Below are 18,778 nucleotides of genomic sequence, written 5' to 3'. Positions count from 1 at the left end.
GGGTATTGTGTATCTTTAGGGAAGCGCCCACAAGAGCTGCTTAATTCAAAGCTGGTTTAGTAGCTCAGCCAGACGGCTCTAAAGGGCTCCACTGAAATCCAATTGCAGACATAATGGGATTGCAAAACAAAAAAACGAAGCTCCTCATGCAGAGAGCGAAAGGAAAGAGCAGAGGAGATCCAGCGATATGAGGGAAGACGTCAAACCAATGACATATAATGGAAATAATAAAACAAACAGGATGTTTGTGACACAGTCTTATTACAGTGAACTAATATTTTAACATGAATAGGTATAAATTCTGTGAACTCTAAATGACAAATAAATAAATAAGACTTAATGGCAATATAGAAGAGGACTGAAATATTTCCTTCAGCTATAAAAGCACTCAAGAGTTGGGCTCTTTGTTCAATTGTGCCTGAGGTTCAGGGTTTCATGTTGGCATTTCCGTCTTGAAGAGGAAAAATAGAAGAGCTGAGTGTCAGAAAATCAGGGTATTTGAAGAAAGAGAAAAAAGGAAAGAGCTTCAGAAGTGAAAAGAGGGTCACGCGATGAATCAAAAAACAGACTCAAGAGAGATGGAGAAATAATTAATAAGTGCATAAATAAAAAATACAGTGACACCAACACATACTTGCATTTTTAATTCTTCATTGGAAAACAAATGCAGATAATGGAGGTTTTCCAATTGTGACAACATAAATCTGACAGAGTAAAGGGTTAATCAACATTGGGATCCCCTTTTCAGATGATTTTGTATTGACACTATACATATACATATATACACAGAATATTTCTGTGTGTTTTTGATATTTACACATCAATGCTGTAATAAACATTAACACATATTATGAATGTAAATATCAGATACTGTAAACAAAGACAAGCATATCATCCCCTCACAGTCTTTTGGCATATAAATACCATCACATTCATTTTATAGTGGAACTTTTTTCTTCCTTTGTCTTATAACACAAAGCATGTACACACTTTATATCCATGTCAGTTTGTAATAATTATTTTTTTAATTCCTTCACCAATTATAATTCAATTTTCTTCAGAAAATCTTAAATATGTTTGTTTTTAAACTTCAGAGGTTTTTCTCACTTTAAAAGTTTTTGAATTCAAAGCAGAGGCAATGCTATAACACACTTGAAATAAACAAGTATTTTGTGTTGCTTCTTTAAAAATACAAGCCGTGATTTAAGTGCATGCATGCTTAAGAGGATGTGTACAAACCATGGGCCTCTTCCCGTCAGTGCTCATTGAGGCAAAGGTGGAAACACGTGTATTTGGCATCTCTCATTATGTGGACGCTTTTTCAAGTGACTACAACGTACAGTAAGTGCAGGGTTTTGTTTTTTTATGAACAGTGAGCAAGCTTGCAGAAAAGTGCAATTCTACCATAGTACCATAAAAACAATGTGGCCACCCAGGATGTGCATGTGTCAATACAGTTATAGCTTGCAAATCAAAAACCTCTGATGCATGAACATGTTCAAGTACAGCTCAGGAATAAAAAATAAAACTGACAGATATTTTCGCTTCAGTAGCAATACTGGAGTCATCAAATCATTTGAAATAACACCTGAATGATTTTTTTTTTTCCTCCAATGCATACGAAAACCATATTGAAACAATTTTCAGTTGCAACCTTTGTGCATAATTAATGATGGAAGTCCATGTATGTCCAGGGTTTTTAATCCATTAGCAGTCAGTCCAGTTACAATTCCTACTCCTGTCAGGTGAAGTGAGTTCCTTCTTTAAAAACAAACACTAAAATGTTTTTAAAGCATCAGTTTCCCCACCGTAATTTCTTTAAAACGTCCTCTGTGCTTGTAGAGTTCTGATGAAAAGTGTGCGAAGATATTAAAAGACAAAAATAGGAATTGGGGTCTTCTGACTTAAGTCAATGAATTATTGTTGTCCCGCAGCCCAAAATAAACACCTTTCCTACTCAACATCTGCGAAGGATGATTAATGGCCTCGTAGATCAGTTCACATGTCCTCTAGGCCAGCCATAAGCAGTAATCAGGACACACGGAGTTCTCCCTATGTAGGATTTGGCAGCAGCTTCAGAGCTTCAGACAGACTGTTGCAGTTCTGCGTGCGTTTCCACAGAATCAAACAGTGAAGAAAACACGTTCCTAGGTTGCTGCAGTCCAAAATTCCCAGTCAATGTAAAAAAAAAATGTCATGGAACATTTAACCACCCACATCAAGCAGGCCTACCTCACCCCACACTGCGGATAATGCTTCTTCGCCTCTGGCCAGGTCTGCTTGAGCAGAACATGTGAATACCACTTTGGATGCAATCCTGAGGGTTTGCGGACCAGACAGATGAGGAAAATTAAACACGCCATGATGCAAACAGCTCGTGTTCCATCAAGACGTCTTCTCAAACCACTGAAAGGGAAATAATGAGCAGGTAAGTTCTTTCCTGTAATGACTGCAAGAGCTTAAGAATAGGGTTGGGCACATTATAGGTTTTTCTTATTGACAAAAAATCCCATAAAAGAACCCCCAAAAAAGAATGGTCTAAACCTACTAACAAGTATTGGCTGATAGCGCTTATTTATCTGTGCTATAGAGCTCAACTGTTGTCCAAAAACTATTAAGAAAATGTTCAACCTTAACATGAATAAACTACAATGGCAACCACTGTAGTTTATTTTAAGTAGATCCAACATACGTCATGCTGCCATAAATACTCCCTAGTGTGCCAAATGTGTATTAATCCACTGCTGCAAGTAGTCCCCTACAAATAAACTCCTGTTTACTACTGCTTGAGTAACTACAGGTGTCCCGCAGGGAAGTATTTTTGTTGAAATTTAAACTACATACTTATGACCTCTTAACACTTATATTAAGAACAAACAGCTTGGCACCACAGACAGAGTTGGAAAGTTGGAAAGTATTGAGAAACAGACACATTGTTGATTTTTTTAGCTGAAATGTAGAGCTCTTTATTCTACCCATACATGTGTATACAGCATGCACTGGACTATCCACATTCATGCAATTCTTCACTGCTATCAACTGTTAGGCCTAAATTTCATTTATTGGTTATTTGCATCACCAGGAGCTGGTAGATAAAAACAAACATAACCTTAGAAATGCACAAAAAATAAAGAAAGAAAGAAAGGTACCGCTCTCAGATGGATAGCAAGATGCTATGTGCTTCTCCGGGACGTAGTGATGTGCGTGACTCCGCCTGCGACAGTCCTGCCTCCACCAGCAACTAAATAAGAAAAGACTTGAGTACTGAAAAACATTCTGGCATCAAGTTCATCACTTGATTCCTTCCATGAAAAATGTACCGGCCTCATATTGCTATGTCTGTTATCCTAGACACAGTTTGATATAAGAAGAAAATATAACAAAATGTGCTTATTACTTACTGTAAAAGTGTGCACAACACCATGATCAGAACACACCCAATAACACACAACACCAGCACTGTGGCAACGGTCTGTTGTCTGTGATTAGTTGCTACTACAGCGAGCAGGTCTGCATGCTCACACCTCATCCCGACGAAGCCTGGATGACACCTGAAATATGGAGTCAAATTAGTATAATAATAAAAACTGTGGCCAATGAGTTTAATATGTAGCTCAAATCAAAGTGTTTTTGGCCAACAGGTGAATACCAATACCTCCAGATGTTGATAACTAATCTGTGTATAATCATGTTGATGTCATGCACCTGAGAAATGCTAAAACTGCTACAATCTAAGAGCACATTTTTCCTGTAGATTTTAAAAATAAAAAGACCCACAGGTATGTGCAGTCCAGTGGAAAATAAAGTACTTATGATATGAAAACAGTCAGTACATTTTACATTTTCAGCTATATTAGGTGATTTTAAAGTTTATGCTTCCATTCCTAATGAACATCAGATTCAGAGAGAAAACTGAACAATGAATGTACAAAGGACAGAATTTAATATTGAGAGAAGTGTGGACTTACACACATGCAGGCGTCTCCTCTAATATCAGGAAGCGGCAGGTGCCGTGGAAGCAGAAATGGCGGTGGGAGTCTGGACAGTCGTCGAAATGAGACCGAACAGCTGCAGCCACGAACTCTGTGAAGATGTACCACGAGACATCGTTGACATTGTCAGAGAGACATTTATGTAAGAAAAGTTTGAAAGTTTAGGACCGTGTTTCTGCTTTTTCTCACACCCCTTGAAACCAGTGCAGAATTACATTTGTGAATTACAGAATTAAATTTAATTCAACTGCCCTTAGTCAGCGTACAGAACATGACACAGGTGAATATCATAAATCTAAAAATAGCCTTAATCTCGCAGAGACCTGAAACAACAACATGTTCTAAATCCTAAAGCTGACACCCACGCCACCAACGGTAGAATGAAGCCTTTTGTTCGCAGTTGCGTGTGGATGTGTGATGGCTTACATCTCTCATTGTACCTGGGAGGGGCAATTAGAGTCAAGAAAAGTCGAAGAAAACTCCCGGTGAGAGACGACAAACAAAAACCTCTGTCCATCAACCTACATTAGGACTCAGGAGAGCGCACATCCCTGCAGGAACCCTTCTTCTTTAGCAGAATTTAAGGCCTTTATTGTAGCTTACTTTTTTTTTTTTAAGCAACTATATTAGTTTTCACTCTAACAAACAAAATAGCAGACCAAAAATATCAGATTCAATGAACCAACCAGACAAACTGGGACATTTGTTTGTTTTTTTTTTTTTTTAAACACACAAGCTGTACAGTCAGACAAATTCCTACATAACTGACTCAAACAGACGTCAGTGTTCCACAAGCAGCCGAAACAGATGCCACAGTGTGGCATTCAGGGTGGGAAGAGCATGAACATCCAGACAGATAGCTGCACAACAGCCTTCGTCACACACTCCATTCCAAAGGTAAATGGGCTTTTGGATTGCAGCCTACATGTATTGTCTCCTTCTTTCAGACTCTGTGAAAGCCCTCTGTTGTCCCTGAGGCATCTGCCTACCAACCCCTCTCTCATTCCATGTGATTTTGGCAGTGGAATGAGAACATTGAGACAGAAACCAGCCTTTAGGGCGAGTAAGGTGCTTTTCACATAATAACCTAATACTGTAGGTGCAGCTTTTGTGAAACTGCTGAATATACTGCTCATAATCTTTAATTTACCACAACTGCTGCCCTCACTCACGCTAAGAGGATCAATTATCAGTGCGCGCCACACTGTCTGCATAATGTTGATGCACTGCAGCTCAGTGGGAAGCTTTACAGTGTTGAGAACTCCTGCTGTGGAAGCAACGCTGCAGTGAGAGTGTATCAAGGGCTGCAATGAGGACAATTGGCACATTTCATCTGAAATGCAGTGACAATGACCTTGAACTCTTCCCTGCATCTTGGCACAACTATACTAAAACTTACTTTTAACTGGGGGTATGCTAGTGGTAGTAGTTGCAATAGTTGTGGTAGTGGTACTTCTGCTGCTGACTGTTGCAGAGCTGCTTGTCGAGGTGTTTGGAGCTGCAGATGAATTTGTAGCGATGGAAATGCCAGCGTCAATAATTGTTGAATTGGTCTGCCCTGTTTCAAATGTAAAGAGGGAATCTGCACAGAGGAAAATAAAACAGCTGTTAACACATCATACAGTCTGATGTGTAGAATCATAGGAATAACTACAAATCCCTACAGTAGTATAATATCAGATAAAGAGCTCCTACTGTGGAAGGAGCACTACAGAGACAGAAGACATTTGGCTGGACAATGAGCTTGAACTGTTCCCTACATCTTCACCATCTTAATATGACTGTACTCAGACTTACTTTTAACCGTAGGGATGTCAGTTGTAGTCGTCGCGCTGCTGGTTGTTGCAGAGCTGCTTGTGGAGGTATTTGGAGCAGCCGTGGAGTTTGTATCAATGGAAATACGAGCTTCAATAATTGTTGAATTGCTCGGCCCTGCTCCAAATGTAAAGAGGGAACCTGCAGAGAGGAAAACAAACATCTGTTAGAATATGACACAGTCCTGTTGTGAAAAATTATAGGAAGAACAAAAAATCCCTGCAGGAATATAATAACAGAAATACCAAAAAGTTCACTGTAAACTCACCATTGAGTACCACAGACATACTAAAAGTACCTATAGGAATATAAAAAATATATATTACTGTATTGTGATTCCCCCGCCCACACCCCCACCCCCACCCCAAGACACCAGGATATGCCACATTAGAATATGTGACACCAGGTGTCACATATCCTACTATAAGATGAACAACCTGATGGTTAGACCCAGCAGATCTGCTGCTGTGCTGCTATGATCATGTGACCTGGTCTTCAATGTAATATCGATGCTTCATTGAGTAACTGGTACCCAACAATAGTAACAGGGTCAAGCATCCACTAAAAGGATGAAACCAAAGGCTCTATAAATACACAAGGTCCTGTGAAGACACGCAATCTCAACTAGATACTGATCCATCTGAAAAACACAGCCAGAGGAGTGTGAGGCAAAAAGGTTAATTGAAGCCAAAAGGAATTGAGAAATATAGTCATGTGTACCCTATTTTACCACCATAAAAACATATAGCACACAAATCCATCAAAATAATACACCCACTTTATATAAATTCATTGAGTAACTTACTAAAGGCATACTGTTTCCACCATAGAGGGAAAAAAACATTAAGCTCACTAAGGATAATGCAACCATAAAATCAATACAGAGTAGCACAGAGAAGTAGGAGTATTGTAGTGACCCATAGCAAGTCGTACTGTAATTTATTGAATTAATATTAAATAATATCTAATCATCAGTGAACAGTACTGAGGGGTGTCATCTCACATCCAACTGTATTAACTTTAATCTTTAATTTCTACATTCATCTAAACCTAAACTGACAAGTCAAGATCAGATTTACTCATTTTCCCTGCAATGGGATACTCACCGCTTATAAGAAAAATTGTATCCCAGAAAATCCGCGTCATCCTGACGATTTGAAGTCTAAACTGTAGAAACCTGAAGAGCAGCTTCAGTGAATTGCGGGCGTGTGTTAAGAAACCACATTAGTCATAAGTGTTGCAGACTCCAGGGCGAGCGGCAGCGAGCAGCAGCGACCATCAGCACAGAGAAATGCATTCAATCACACAGCAGGTCTGTAGACAAATGTGTGATCAACTGATAGTTGAGATGCTGTGGTACAAAAAAAAGTGACTTTACTCGTGTTTTCTTTCTTCTTTCCTCTTCTCCTGCAGGATGAGCGAGCGTCTAACTTCACTGTGTTCAATTGAGGAAACTCGTGTAATCCTGTCAGAGGCTGACCAATTAGAGGCATAGAGGGAGGGGGAGAAGGAGGCATCGTCTCATTATGACCTCAATATGACACTTCTTCTTTTTTCTTTTCTTTCTTCACTCATGCATTTGATTTAATCCTAAACAAAGTGTGTGTCCTGCTCCATGATCCTTTTTTTTTTTTTTAGCCATTTGCTGGACAAGTGAATTATTATCAATAATATATATTTAAATTAAAATGACATGTAAAATGTACAGGAGCGTACATAAGAGTCTATGAAACATCTAGAAAAAAAAGTATTTTAAATAAATAAATATTTTAAGATAAAGTTTCATTTCATGGAAATTAAATTACACTTTTTGTTTTACTTTTTTTCATTTAGCCTTTATTTGACATGTTAGTATTTTTATGTTGTAAAGATTGTGATTTCTAATTTTGAGCCTATATGAATAAAACTGAGTTAATGTCTTCTCCTGAAAACAGATTTATCAGATTCACTGGGTTCTAAAATTAACAAAAGTTCTTTTTTAAAGATTTTTTCTTGTTTGTTTGTTTTGCTTTAAAGCAGTCCGGCCTAAGAAAAGCTTTTCTGGTCCGTCTGTTCATTCATCTGTCAAACTGTTTGGTCCAGAATGAGATATCTTGACAAAAGTTGGCCAGATTCCCATGGAATTTGGTGTGGATATTCATGAGCTCCAAAGGACCATCTCAGTGCCACTCACTGCCACTGTGCCCCGTATCAGGTTCAGAAAAGCTGCCAAACTTTCCTGGAAAGTGTAGCAGTGAAGTGTTTCGGATACAATCAAGCCGTCCCCAAACTGACTGGGAAACTGTGCACTCTGTGTTTCCTTTACACTTCCTTTCAGCAGTAGTTGAAAATCATTTTCATCCCAATAATCCAAAATGTGTCTCTTATCTGTCGCTCCACTGATTTAAGAGAGGAAAATATCCCCTCTTGGTATATATTCAGATTAAACAGTTATTTACTTCATTTCCTTTTAAACACTCAGATGACAGTAATTTGTTGTTATTTTTCTGTAAAAATGAAAAAAAAAGTGTGAGGGTGGATGTGACTGAAATCATTTCACAGTCATCTGAAGCTCAAAATGCAACAGAAACTTCTTTTTGATCCTTTTAATAATGATGCACCCTCTTTAATAATATATGTAATCATACACCAATTCCTTTATTTCACCATCAAACTTTTATACTTCTGGTCACTGATCTGTTTCACACTGTGACCAGAAGTGGAAATAAAAGAACAGATTCACATGTTGTAGCAGCCTGCAACATTTCAAACCAGCACCATCTGCTGGACAAGAACAGTTACTTTGCTAAGAACACGTTTCCATGAAGCTTAATAATTATAGTAATAACAACAACAAATAACAACAAATACAAAAATTATTAAAAGAAAATGGTGTTGACCTTGAGTAGATGCAAGACTGGAGGTGAAGCAGGCCCCTAAAGCTTCAGATTCACTGCATTCCACTCGGCTTTGATCATTTGATTAACCGCAAATATGTTGAGGAATCTGCACAATTTTAGTACAATATCAACAAAAGCAGGTCCTGCATTATTGTCTATTAGCCCAGACTTAACATCTTAACTGTTCTAGTTTATGATGTGCATACATGGTGCATTTTCCTAAATTAAGTCATATTTAAACACATTACTATAAACTGATGTCACATGCACACAAACACACTGTACACAGTATGACAAACTGAATTAGAAACTCCAAAACCTACAGCTGTAGGGGCATTCATTATGACGAGATTGTAGCCGTACTGAAGAGTTCCTCCAGTGGCTGCGGAAGCAACCATTAGCACCAGTATCAGAGAGCCGCCCTGTTGATGGAAATAGACGGACAGACATCTTGGGGCCAGGTAGTATTACTCCAGCGTAGGAGTAGTACTGCTTGGTACATACATAATGCATAGTGGATGCTTGTTGTTAGGGTATGTGATATGCCAGTGGTGCCTGTACTTAAAGAACAGTATTTTTTAATGCATTTATTTATTTAAAAACTGTCTGTTGGACTAAAACATAAAAATGAAAAATGAACATTGGCATATATGAATTTGAATATCTCACATGAGAGATAAAGGTGCTTAAACGACGCACTTCATTGTTATTTTCATGAAATACACACTGATTGAGATCTAGAAGATAACAGTTGTATTTCATGAAAATAAACCTGAACCACAAGAGCAGTGTGCAGCTGATTTATTCATGTTTAAGATTTCCTTCATTTAGTTATTTATGAAGTGAAATCCCACGTGTCAGCGCCCACCTGCCTACCTGAACATTTACTCCCTCTGTAATAGATGGAAAACCTCACTAACCTGACTGCGCATGCGTTGTTGTTCTTAATTACTTACTGAAAACAGTACGTGTCATTGGTTTTTATCACACTCTTACCTCCAGTGTAGCGCAGAGCAGTTTCTCCCTCGTTAAATCATTGTTGTGGCAGGAGTCCTGGTAAGACATCAGCTCAATATTTGACCACTTGTGCGTAACCTGCTGATTGCGCAACTGCAGCCAATCATAAAAGGCCTAACTGCTTCTCACGCACGCTGCAGGCGCGTGTTCGAACTTGTGCTGTTGCGGATCGTCCGGAGGTGGGCTGGCCTGTGAGGCTCTCTGCTGTCGGACTTCATCAAGTCACTTTTTTTACCTTTTTACCACCACAATTCGATTAACAATGTCGCACTCGGGTGCTCAGAAGGTAAATTAGATGATTAAACCTTTCAATAAGTAATCTATCGTAGAGTTGAATTCCCTTGTTTGATTTGTTGACTCGGGTAGCATCATGCAGGAAATTCTTGAAGAAAATCTGAATCTGGTGACTGTGTAGTTCCTATAAGTTACACTGCCATTTGAAGATCTTTTGTTTTTTAATGTGATTTTACACGTGATCTTAGCAACAAAGCAGCTTTGAAGACCTATGCCCAACGACAAAATATGCAGACCAAATAGGCAATGTTTAGTGTGTCATGTTGTCATGTATTGCAGGTGCAACTGTCTCATTTGAAACAGACAATAGATTTACAGTAAACAAAGAAACAAGAAACAATATTTATGATTTTACAGTACATAAGCAAATGAACAAGTTCTTAATCAGATGTTTTTGTATATGATGTAATGTAAAGTACATGCCTGTCTGTGTATTTGCATCAACAGGGCAGCTCTCTGATACTGGTGCTAATGGTTGCTTCTGCAGCCATTGGAGGAACTCTTCAGTATGGCTACAACCTCGCCATAATGAATGCCCCAACAATTGTAGGTTTTTTATGTTTCTAATTAAATCCCATTAAATCCTCCATCTTCATGAAGGGTATAATGTTCGGGTTTTATTAATATTGTTTTAGAGAAGTGTTGATTCAAATGTATGATCATTTTGGAGGATGTAGTTTGTGGTGCATTTGAATTGGACTGTGTTATGCTGACAAGTGTTTCTATTATTTGGTCCACTCGATTTATATTAATGAAGGCAGGATCAATAACAGAAACATCCCTTTGCATAATGTAATACAGTTCAATGGCACCACAAACTACATCCTCAAAAAATGATCATACAGTTGTATTAGAGTTGAAAAGTTATTTGTCGGCGTACCTAATAAACTGCCAGCTGAGCGTACACTAAGACTGGCATTGTGGTAAATGAATACCATATGTGTCTATATCTCTATATATGTGTTTTGTGTTCCCTGCACGAGCTGCACAGACCAGCATCAGTATTATTTCATATTTGGGTCACAGTTTTGGCACAAACAAGAATTAGGCTACTTGTGTCAGTGATTAGTCATTCTCACTGTAACATATCCAGTTTGATTGTGCTGTGGAAACTTATTCTGGATGCAGGATCTTTTCTCAGTGTTTAATGAAACCAACAGCAGCTTCACTGACAAATAAAGAGCACAAACTTCCACCAACAACATACAATCCTGCACCTTGCCAAAAGAAGCAGATATTTTATTCTGATCATTCAGAATAATAGTGAAAATGATTTGTTAATGCTGCAGATCAAGCCTCTCTTTCCATTAATAGAATAAATTTATCAATAAATCATTATATTAAAATCACCAAACGGTAGAGATCACAGTGTGCGTCACCACCAAGATGTAAACAGACTAAGAAAGTAATAAAAAACTCCTCTAGCAGAGGTAATCATTGTCAATTTCAATTGCTGCTCTGTTTGGCTGTGAGTGCACATTTAGTGACCTCAGTGAGAGTTTAACAGCAAACTGTCTTGTCCTTTCTCACAGTTCATTCAAACCTTCATCAATGAGACATTCCTCGAGCGCTGGGACATCCAGTTGGAGGACTACCAGGTGACGCTGGTCTGGACAATCATTGTCTCCATCTTCTCATTAGGGGGCTTTGCCGGGGCTCTTATTGCAGGACCTATGACCATACGCTTCGGAAGGTAATATAAGACGCTGCGTCATGCTGCATGTATGTAAATATAAGAATGCACAAGTGCAGAAGGTTAGAAATCGAGATTTTCATTGCAGCATGTAGAGAGGCAATGATCAACTCATTGATGCACACATGTATAAATGAATATATAGATTGTTCATTTACATTGTATACACCCACCTGACCTTTTAGTGAATTGAGTTTTTGATCATTTACTGTTCTGGCCCGGCTCTCAGAACAAAGCAAATAAGGGAAGACACATGGATGTAACTAAAACAAATGAGTTTTATTTAACATATATCAGTTTTTACTTAACTAAGATAACAAAAATGGCAATTTCAACAAATAAGACTGGCAGGTGGAACTCACACATATGCAGAAAACAATGCTAGAACACTGTTTTTAAAGGATCATTCTGTTTTTGTTCTACTTTTTTCTTATTGTCAACAAATCCCCCCAAAAAAGACTAAAACCAATTATTTGTTTGTTCATCTCTCAGGACTTTCTGACTTCCTTTACACTGTGTTTGGTCCACTGGTACCTAATGAAGATGTAAATCTTTAAAAACAGGTCACAAATACAATGTTTCATTTATTTAAAAAGGCTAAGTCATTTCCTGAAACAGCTGGGCACTGCAGTTTTTAGCTAAAGTTACTCTGACAGGAATAAAATAGTGCATTTGCTGGAGCTATTTTCAGTGGTGGATCAATACACAGTTGTTGCTCTAGTGAGTATAATGGCAGCAGGACTGTGTGTGTGGGACACGGTGACTTCTATTGGTGTTTTTAATAGTTGTTGGAGAACAATGGAGCTCATGGCCCGACATGAGGATGTTCACTCTGTATTTCTTTAAACTTTATTGATCACTAAAAGTTTTTGGCAATCTATTAATTTTGTTCTATTTCCCCTTCAAAAGGAAGAAATGTCTGCTGTTGAACAACATTTTCCTCATGAGTGGTTCACTCTTAGCTTTGACGAGCAGAGCTGCCAAGTCTTTTGAAATGATCATTATCTCACGGGTCCTTGTTGGAATAAATGCTGGTATGTTTGTTATGTCAGTAGATATACTTCATGTGTTTTCCCTCTGACACTAAATTAAACATTAAACTCTGATTTCCTCCTTAAATTATATATTGATCCTGCCTTCAGCAGACTGAATAGAACTGAACTAAACTGAGACATTTAAGCAACAATAGAGACATGGAAACATAAAAGGTAAAACCACTGTTTGTTTTGCAGGAATCAGCATGAATGTGCAACCCATGTACTTTGGAGAGAGTGCGCCAAAGCACTTACGGGGGGCTATCTCATTGTCGTCAGCTGTTTTCACAGCATTTGGTGTAGTGTTAGGACAAGTGGTCGGACTCAGGTATGAGCCGTATGAAATAAAAATGTGTGCCGTAGGTTTCAAAGATATCTACAGTAAGACTCTGGTTCTTTTATTTATAGAGAGATTTTGGGCAGTGAACCGTGTTGGCAGTACCTTCTTGCCAGTAATGCCATTCCTGGCGTCATTCAGCTGCTGACCCTGCCGTGGTTCCCAGAAAGCCCCAGATACCTGCTCATTGACAGGGGGGACAAAGAGGCTTGTATTAACGGTAGGTACTGTGATATGTCGACCACTTTTAATGTACTTGTACTTTACTTGAGTATTTCCATTTTATCCACTCCTCAACATCTCAGAGAGAAATAATGTACGTTTTATCTTTCTTCCACCACCATCAAACTAGCGCATGAAATTATGTTATATGAAATATTTCTTATATATTTGAAAAACGTATGAAATAATATGTTACAACAGAACAAAACGTTCTCAGGTTGTAAAGTTGTGGTTTTCGTCCTGGTCAGCTCTGAGACGTCTGCGTGGCTGTGAGGTCCTGGGCAGCGAGCTCGATGAGATTCTGCAGGAACAGGCTGAAACCAAAGGCATGAGGCCCAGCCGACCCTGGGAGCTCTTTACTGACCGCTCTGTTCGCTGGCAGCTCATCTCCGTCATGATCATCAGCAGTGCCATGCAGCTCTGTGGCAATGACTCGGTAAGAAGAACAGGCAGTAATGTCACGATCAGAGAGATTTTTTACAGTATATGTTGTGTTTCTGAAGCTGTTGAGGGGTCTCTCTATTGAAACTAATCGTATGTAACCCAGGAGGATCGGTGTTACTGATATTGCTCTACAGTAACAGTATCAGATGTTCTTTTGGCCACAGTTTCCTCCTGCTACATCCAACAGTTGATTAGAAATTTGAGATGATCCATCAGCGGCTTGCGTCGCGTCTGGATTTCTTTACGTTCCTGCAGGTCATATTAATAATGCATACTGGTGATGGAGCATCATGCCTCGCTATAATAGACAGTAAATGATGTGTACAGACTGCTTAATGATTTAAATGTGCAGTATGAACTACAGGACTAAAGGGCTCTGTAGTTTATTAATATTTACATTTTTACTATGTATAAGCATTCATAACACATCTAGACTGATTTTCAGAGCTGCATCAAGTTGCCCTCTCATCAGAAAACGCTGACTAAATACCCGCGTGTTTCAAGGCTTTTAACCACATGCTTGGCAGGTTTAGAGAGGGGGCTGGGTATTAACACAATTACTCTGTGTACAAAATGCTTAATCAGCTTAGCAACAGTTGAAATACTTGTGATGATGCTCTGCAGTTCTCTCATGTCTCCTTATGTTCTTTTTCTTCCAGATTTACTTCTATGCATCATATGTGTTTAAAGAGGCTGGAATAGCTGATAATAAAATCCAGTATGTCACCATTGGCACCGGAACATGTGAATTCACTGCCTGTATAATGTGTGTAAGTATCCATCATTAAAGCCCACGTTATGTAACTGGCTGGAGGCAAAGGGAGCCGGGTGTTTGCATTCTTCTGAAAGATTCAAAGCAGACTGATGGCATAGTTTCTGCGTAAGATCAGCGCCGTGCACCATGTATTTCTTTGTCTCTATAGAACACTTTGGCATATGATGCTACATTAACATGATATGATGAACTTTATGTCAGAGGAATAGTTCAACATTTTGGAAAACATCCTTATTCGCTTTCTTGCCAAGACTCTATAGTAAATATGAAGCTACAGGCAGGAGATGCTTCACTTAGCTCAGCATAAAGACTAGAAACACGGCCTGATATAGATATTTTAATATTTTTCAGAACCTGCTGATCGAGCGCAAAGGTCGGAGGTTCATGCTGATGGGAGGGTTCATCCTCATGACCGTCTGGGCTGTTGTCTTCACAATCGCTCTGTCATTTGAGGTATTAAACACACTTAAATGACCTATACACTTAACTTTTCCGAATACAAGTTAACAATGAAAATGTATCAACGTTGGGGATGTCTGATGTGAGTTGTCTGTGATGAGCATTTAGTAATTACTGAGTAGATATGGTGGCACTGTCTGGTTGGGGATGGAGATCAGTTTTTGAAAATTGTCTAATATGAGGCCTACTGGGTAAACATTACAAAAGCTCACAGTCACAAATAAAAGAAAGCCTAAAAATCAGAAAACAAGTTTTATCACTACTTCATTTTAGTTTCTCGCTTACTGCACATGTTCATGGAAACACAGTGCTGCTGTATAAAGGAATAAAGGAATGTGATGTTGGCTGGTCATCTCACTCATTCGAGTGTCAGTCAGTCCACTAGGAGGCATCCTGAGTCAACATTCAGGCATTAGTTGATGTTTAGGGGCAAAATACTTCATGGACTCAGAAGAGAGCTGAAGGGAAGATAATTTCACCAATCTATGAGATATAAAAGTGGCAGAATGTCTTATCTGGTTTATTTTCTTTTTGTTTGTGAGTTGTTCACTGTGGATATTTTAATTTCCTCCCCACATGCAAACAGCATTATATATCCTGGATGCCATACCTGAGCATGGCCTGCATCTTCACATACATTCTCAGCTTTGGCATGGGACCAGGTCAGTGTAACATTGTTATCAGGATTTTACACCAGAAAGACTCACTCACAAAAATGTCTCAAGATAAATCGTGAAATGAAAATAAACGCAGTCAAGAGTGACCAGTTTAATCTTGAACTTAATATGTACACAATTAATTCCATTCTTCGCATTTTGGTGACTTATATCAACACAATCATGACTGTTTCTCATTCCTCACCAAGTACTAATGCTACAGTAAACTATTTAAATTCTAAATATAACTAAATGCCAAATATATCACAAGCTAACAGAAACTTGGACGCTGAAGGTCATTTAGCATCTAAATGAGCTGTAAACGCAACTGTTCCCTGCCCATCACAACAGCTGTTTCCATTTACATAAAAACTCAAACTGGCTCCTCTGTGCACATTTCAGGTAACATAGAGCAATACCTCAATACTACTAGGAATCATTATGGCCTGCTTTCCAGCCATTTTCAATACAAGTGAAGTGACTGTGCACTGTGATATTTTATTACAATAATGTGTAAAATCACACGTTTATAGCTTTTATAATGTTGATTATTATTGCTTGGATGAGAAATGAAGCAGCTTACTACTTAGTATTTAGGTTAGTGCTGTATGTACTGTCATGTTACTGTTTACAAAACAATGTGTGACATATTTCATTCTTCAAGTTGTTAGCAGGTGTTCAGTAATATTTCTAACACTTATCAACATGTTTTATATTTATTTTCTCAGCTGGAGTGACTGGCGTTCTGCCCACTGAGATCTTCAATCAGACCGCTCGGCCTGCAGCCTACATGATCGCTGGCTCCATGATGTGGCTCAACCTTTTCATCATTGGAATGATCTTCCCATTTCTGGTGGTCAGTCCGTCAGTCCGTCCATCCGCACACCATTTTCCAACAAACATGTGCTAACAATAAACAAGCATATTTATGTATGAAGTGTTTTGTTCCAAAAATTATACCCACATTTTGAAACAAAGTGAGCATGTTTTGGATTCATTAGGATAACAGGCAGGAAAAAGCAACATAAAATACTTGTTAGAAATGTTTTCAGAGTCTCAATCTGAGGAAGTTATGAGGACTGTCTGACAGGATGTGCATCGCTTCATCTTTGTTGATTTTGTTTCTAAGATATGGAATTTAAGTTAATGACTTACACTGAGACATACAATTAGACATTTAATTACACATGATTTAAATCATAACTCACGTCAGTCTGACAGCGTTCCTTTGCGTTTCCCTCACAGAGCGAGCTGAGTGAGTACTGCTTCGTGCCTTTCGGAGCGGTCTGCATGTTGTCTGCGCTGTTTGTCGGCCTGTTTCTGCCGGAGACCAAGGGGAAGTCTCTGTCAGTCATCACAAGTGAATTCCACAAGCTCAACTTCAAAGGCCAGGACAAAAAGTGTCCATCGCAGACTCAAGCTCAGTATCAGCTGGGTGAAGTGTGTCTTTCCACAGCCTTGTAGACAGACGTTTTCTCCTGAAACGTACAGTCGCATCTACTGTATGTCTCACTTTGACCTGACCTGCTTGAACTGGGAGAAGTCGTGTGCAGTCTGACAGTAACGGGGGAATGTTCACATTTATATTAGATCTACTATAACTCCTTTATCCGGAGTGTGTTTTCTATGGTCATTTAAAGGAATTACCTTCACGTGTGTACACTTATATTTTCTGCTACTCTGTGTACTGATTAATATGAAACAAAGCTAATTAAAACTACAGTATATTCAGCCAACTCTGTGGTAGAAAAGAAATCAGCTGCTAAATAGAAAGTGATTCAATAAATTGAAAAATAACTGGATGGTCTGCAGGAACACTTGTTCCTGCCTTGGCTGAAAAAACCTCTGAAAACACATCTGACATTTATTTATAAGGGTGTTTTCAGAATGAATGTAGAATGAAAGTGACCTTAGTAAATAAACAGAAATGAATTTTCTTAAGATATGTAACATATTTTCTTGTTTATATTAGTTATTTGTAAGATTCGCTATTGCATCATAGCTAATATTAGCATTAACAGCTGTTTAGTTACCAGTCTAGAAGACATGTTTCGAAATCAGCATCAAATTTCTTTCCTTTTCTCACTAAGAGCTGTCTCCATCAGTGGAATGCAACCCTCTTGCTTTGCTTTTATTTCTATCACTTCTTTTCTTCTACTGACGTTAGCCTGCTAACCAGCTCACCTAGGTCCGGTCGGCCCGTCTGGTCACTTTCTGATACTGAGTGACTGTAAAGTCCAGTCTGCCCTGCCTCAGTATTCTAACTTCTTGTATTGTAAACACAATGATGGCTGAAACTCTTGGCAAGACTGGTAAGTAAACAGTTTAATGCTGATGGTGGCTTTTCAGCAAAGGCAAAACTTATAAATAGTCCTTGCTTTAGTCTCCTGTTTGGGAGGTCAAAGGTCAGAATAAGCTGCACGCAGGCCTTTCTACAGGGTACTGCGCTTTTTCCTGTGTGGTCGATGCTGGACCTTGTCAATAAGAATGTATTTATATGAAAACAAAGACATGCAGTCAAGTTCACTTGCACCTTATTAAATACAAACTGTACATGCAGCATTGTGCATACCTCGTTCAGGAAACTGGTACTATGATGTTGAGCATTAATTCTTTTGAATAAGACTGAAATTAGTGACCCACTGTTTGTACATGAATGGAAAATGTTTATGTTGACTATGAAAGTCATTATTGTTTGTTTTAATGATCTGAATCTAAGCAAATAAAGTATCTTACATTAACACCATTTTTCAGATTTAATTTTCCATGCATATCATCAAAATCTCCCTTTCAGATATAATACAATGAAATAACATCACACGGTGTGATATAACAAACAGCCAGGAAGCTTTTTATTATGTCTAAGACATACATGACTGAGAAAAACACTTAATTCATTGGACCAGTCATTTTAGATTGGTTATACCACAGTGTTTGCTTTGAGTTCAGGGAGGAAGTGGTATTGTGGTGTTATTGGGGTTTGGTTTTTTTAGCTTCACTTTACAGAATAAAACATGTTTAAAACATCAAAACTGTGACACGTAAGTCCTCTTACCTCAAAATGCATCAGAGAATCACAAAGAATCAAAATGTACCAAATGTGAGACAGATTTTTGAGGAAACATGTATAAAATGATGCACAAGACATGAAGACTACAAGA

General features: G+C 38.5%; 2 protein-coding genes across 2 annotated transcripts; one reads left to right on the top strand and one right to left on the bottom strand.

The window, feature by feature from the left end:
• Positions 1-704: 704 nt before the first annotated feature.
• Positions 705-7,222, bottom strand: LOC111222913 (cell wall integrity and stress response component 1-like). Its single transcript, XM_022746821.1, has 7 exons — positions 6,914-7,222; positions 5,790-5,948; positions 5,392-5,574; positions 3,969-4,083; positions 3,402-3,551; positions 3,150-3,241; positions 705-2,406 (listed from the first exon to the last, which is right to left on the bottom strand). Exons 1-7 carry the CDS (start codon positions 6,951-6,953, stop codon positions 2,399-2,401), a joined length of 747 nt encoding a protein of 248 aa, XP_022602542.1. The 5' UTR covers positions 6,954-7,222; the 3' UTR covers positions 705-2,398.
• A 2,598-nt stretch (positions 7,223-9,820) lies between these two features.
• On the top strand, positions 9,821-18,354 carry slc2a11 (solute carrier family 2 member 11). Its single transcript, XM_022746812.1, has 12 exons — positions 9,821-9,989; positions 10,445-10,543; positions 11,530-11,690; positions 12,600-12,724; positions 12,923-13,052; positions 13,133-13,281; positions 13,532-13,719; positions 14,387-14,497; positions 14,854-14,955; positions 15,548-15,623; positions 16,346-16,473; positions 16,863-18,354. Exons 1-12 carry the CDS (start codon positions 9,966-9,968, stop codon positions 17,079-17,081), a joined length of 1,512 nt encoding a protein of 503 aa, XP_022602533.1. The 5' UTR covers positions 9,821-9,965; the 3' UTR covers positions 17,082-18,354.
• The last annotated feature ends 424 nt before the right edge of the window (positions 18,355-18,778 follow it).

The sequence above is a fragment of the Seriola dumerili genome, unplaced genomic scaffold, assembly GCF_002260705.1.
Source record: "Seriola dumerili isolate Sdu_G_001 unplaced genomic scaffold, Sdu_1.0 BDQW01000109.1, whole genome shotgun sequence".
Taxonomy (NCBI): Eukaryota; Metazoa; Chordata; class Actinopteri; order Carangiformes; family Carangidae; genus Seriola; species Seriola dumerili.
Note: the sequence above shows the minus strand (reverse complement) of the source record. Positions and strands in the feature narration are given on the sequence as shown.

Bases quoted from the DNA above. Each gene is read 5' to 3' on its own strand.
- slc2a11 (XM_022746812.1), top strand. From the start codon at position 9,966: ATGTCGCACTCGGGTGCTCAGAAG. The intron at 13,720-14,386 runs GTAAGAAGAACA...TTTTTCTTCCAG, and splicing joins AGCTCTGTGGCAATGACTCG to ATTTACTTCTATGCATCATA. The intron at 14,498-14,853 runs GTAAGTATCCAT...AATATTTTTCAG, and splicing joins TCACTGCCTGTATAATGTGT to AACCTGCTGATCGAGCGCAA.
- LOC111222913 (XM_022746821.1), bottom strand. From the start codon at position 6,953: ATGACGCGGATTTTCTGGGATACAATTTTTCTTATAAGCG. The intron at 5,575-5,789 runs GTAAGTCTGAGT...TCCTCTGTGCAG, and splicing joins TGACATCCCTACGGTTAAAA to ATTCCCTCTTTACATTTGAA. The intron at 3,552-3,968 runs GTAAGTCCACAC...TCCATATTTCAG, and splicing joins GAGGAGACGCCTGCATGTGT to GTGTCATCCAGGCTTCGTCG.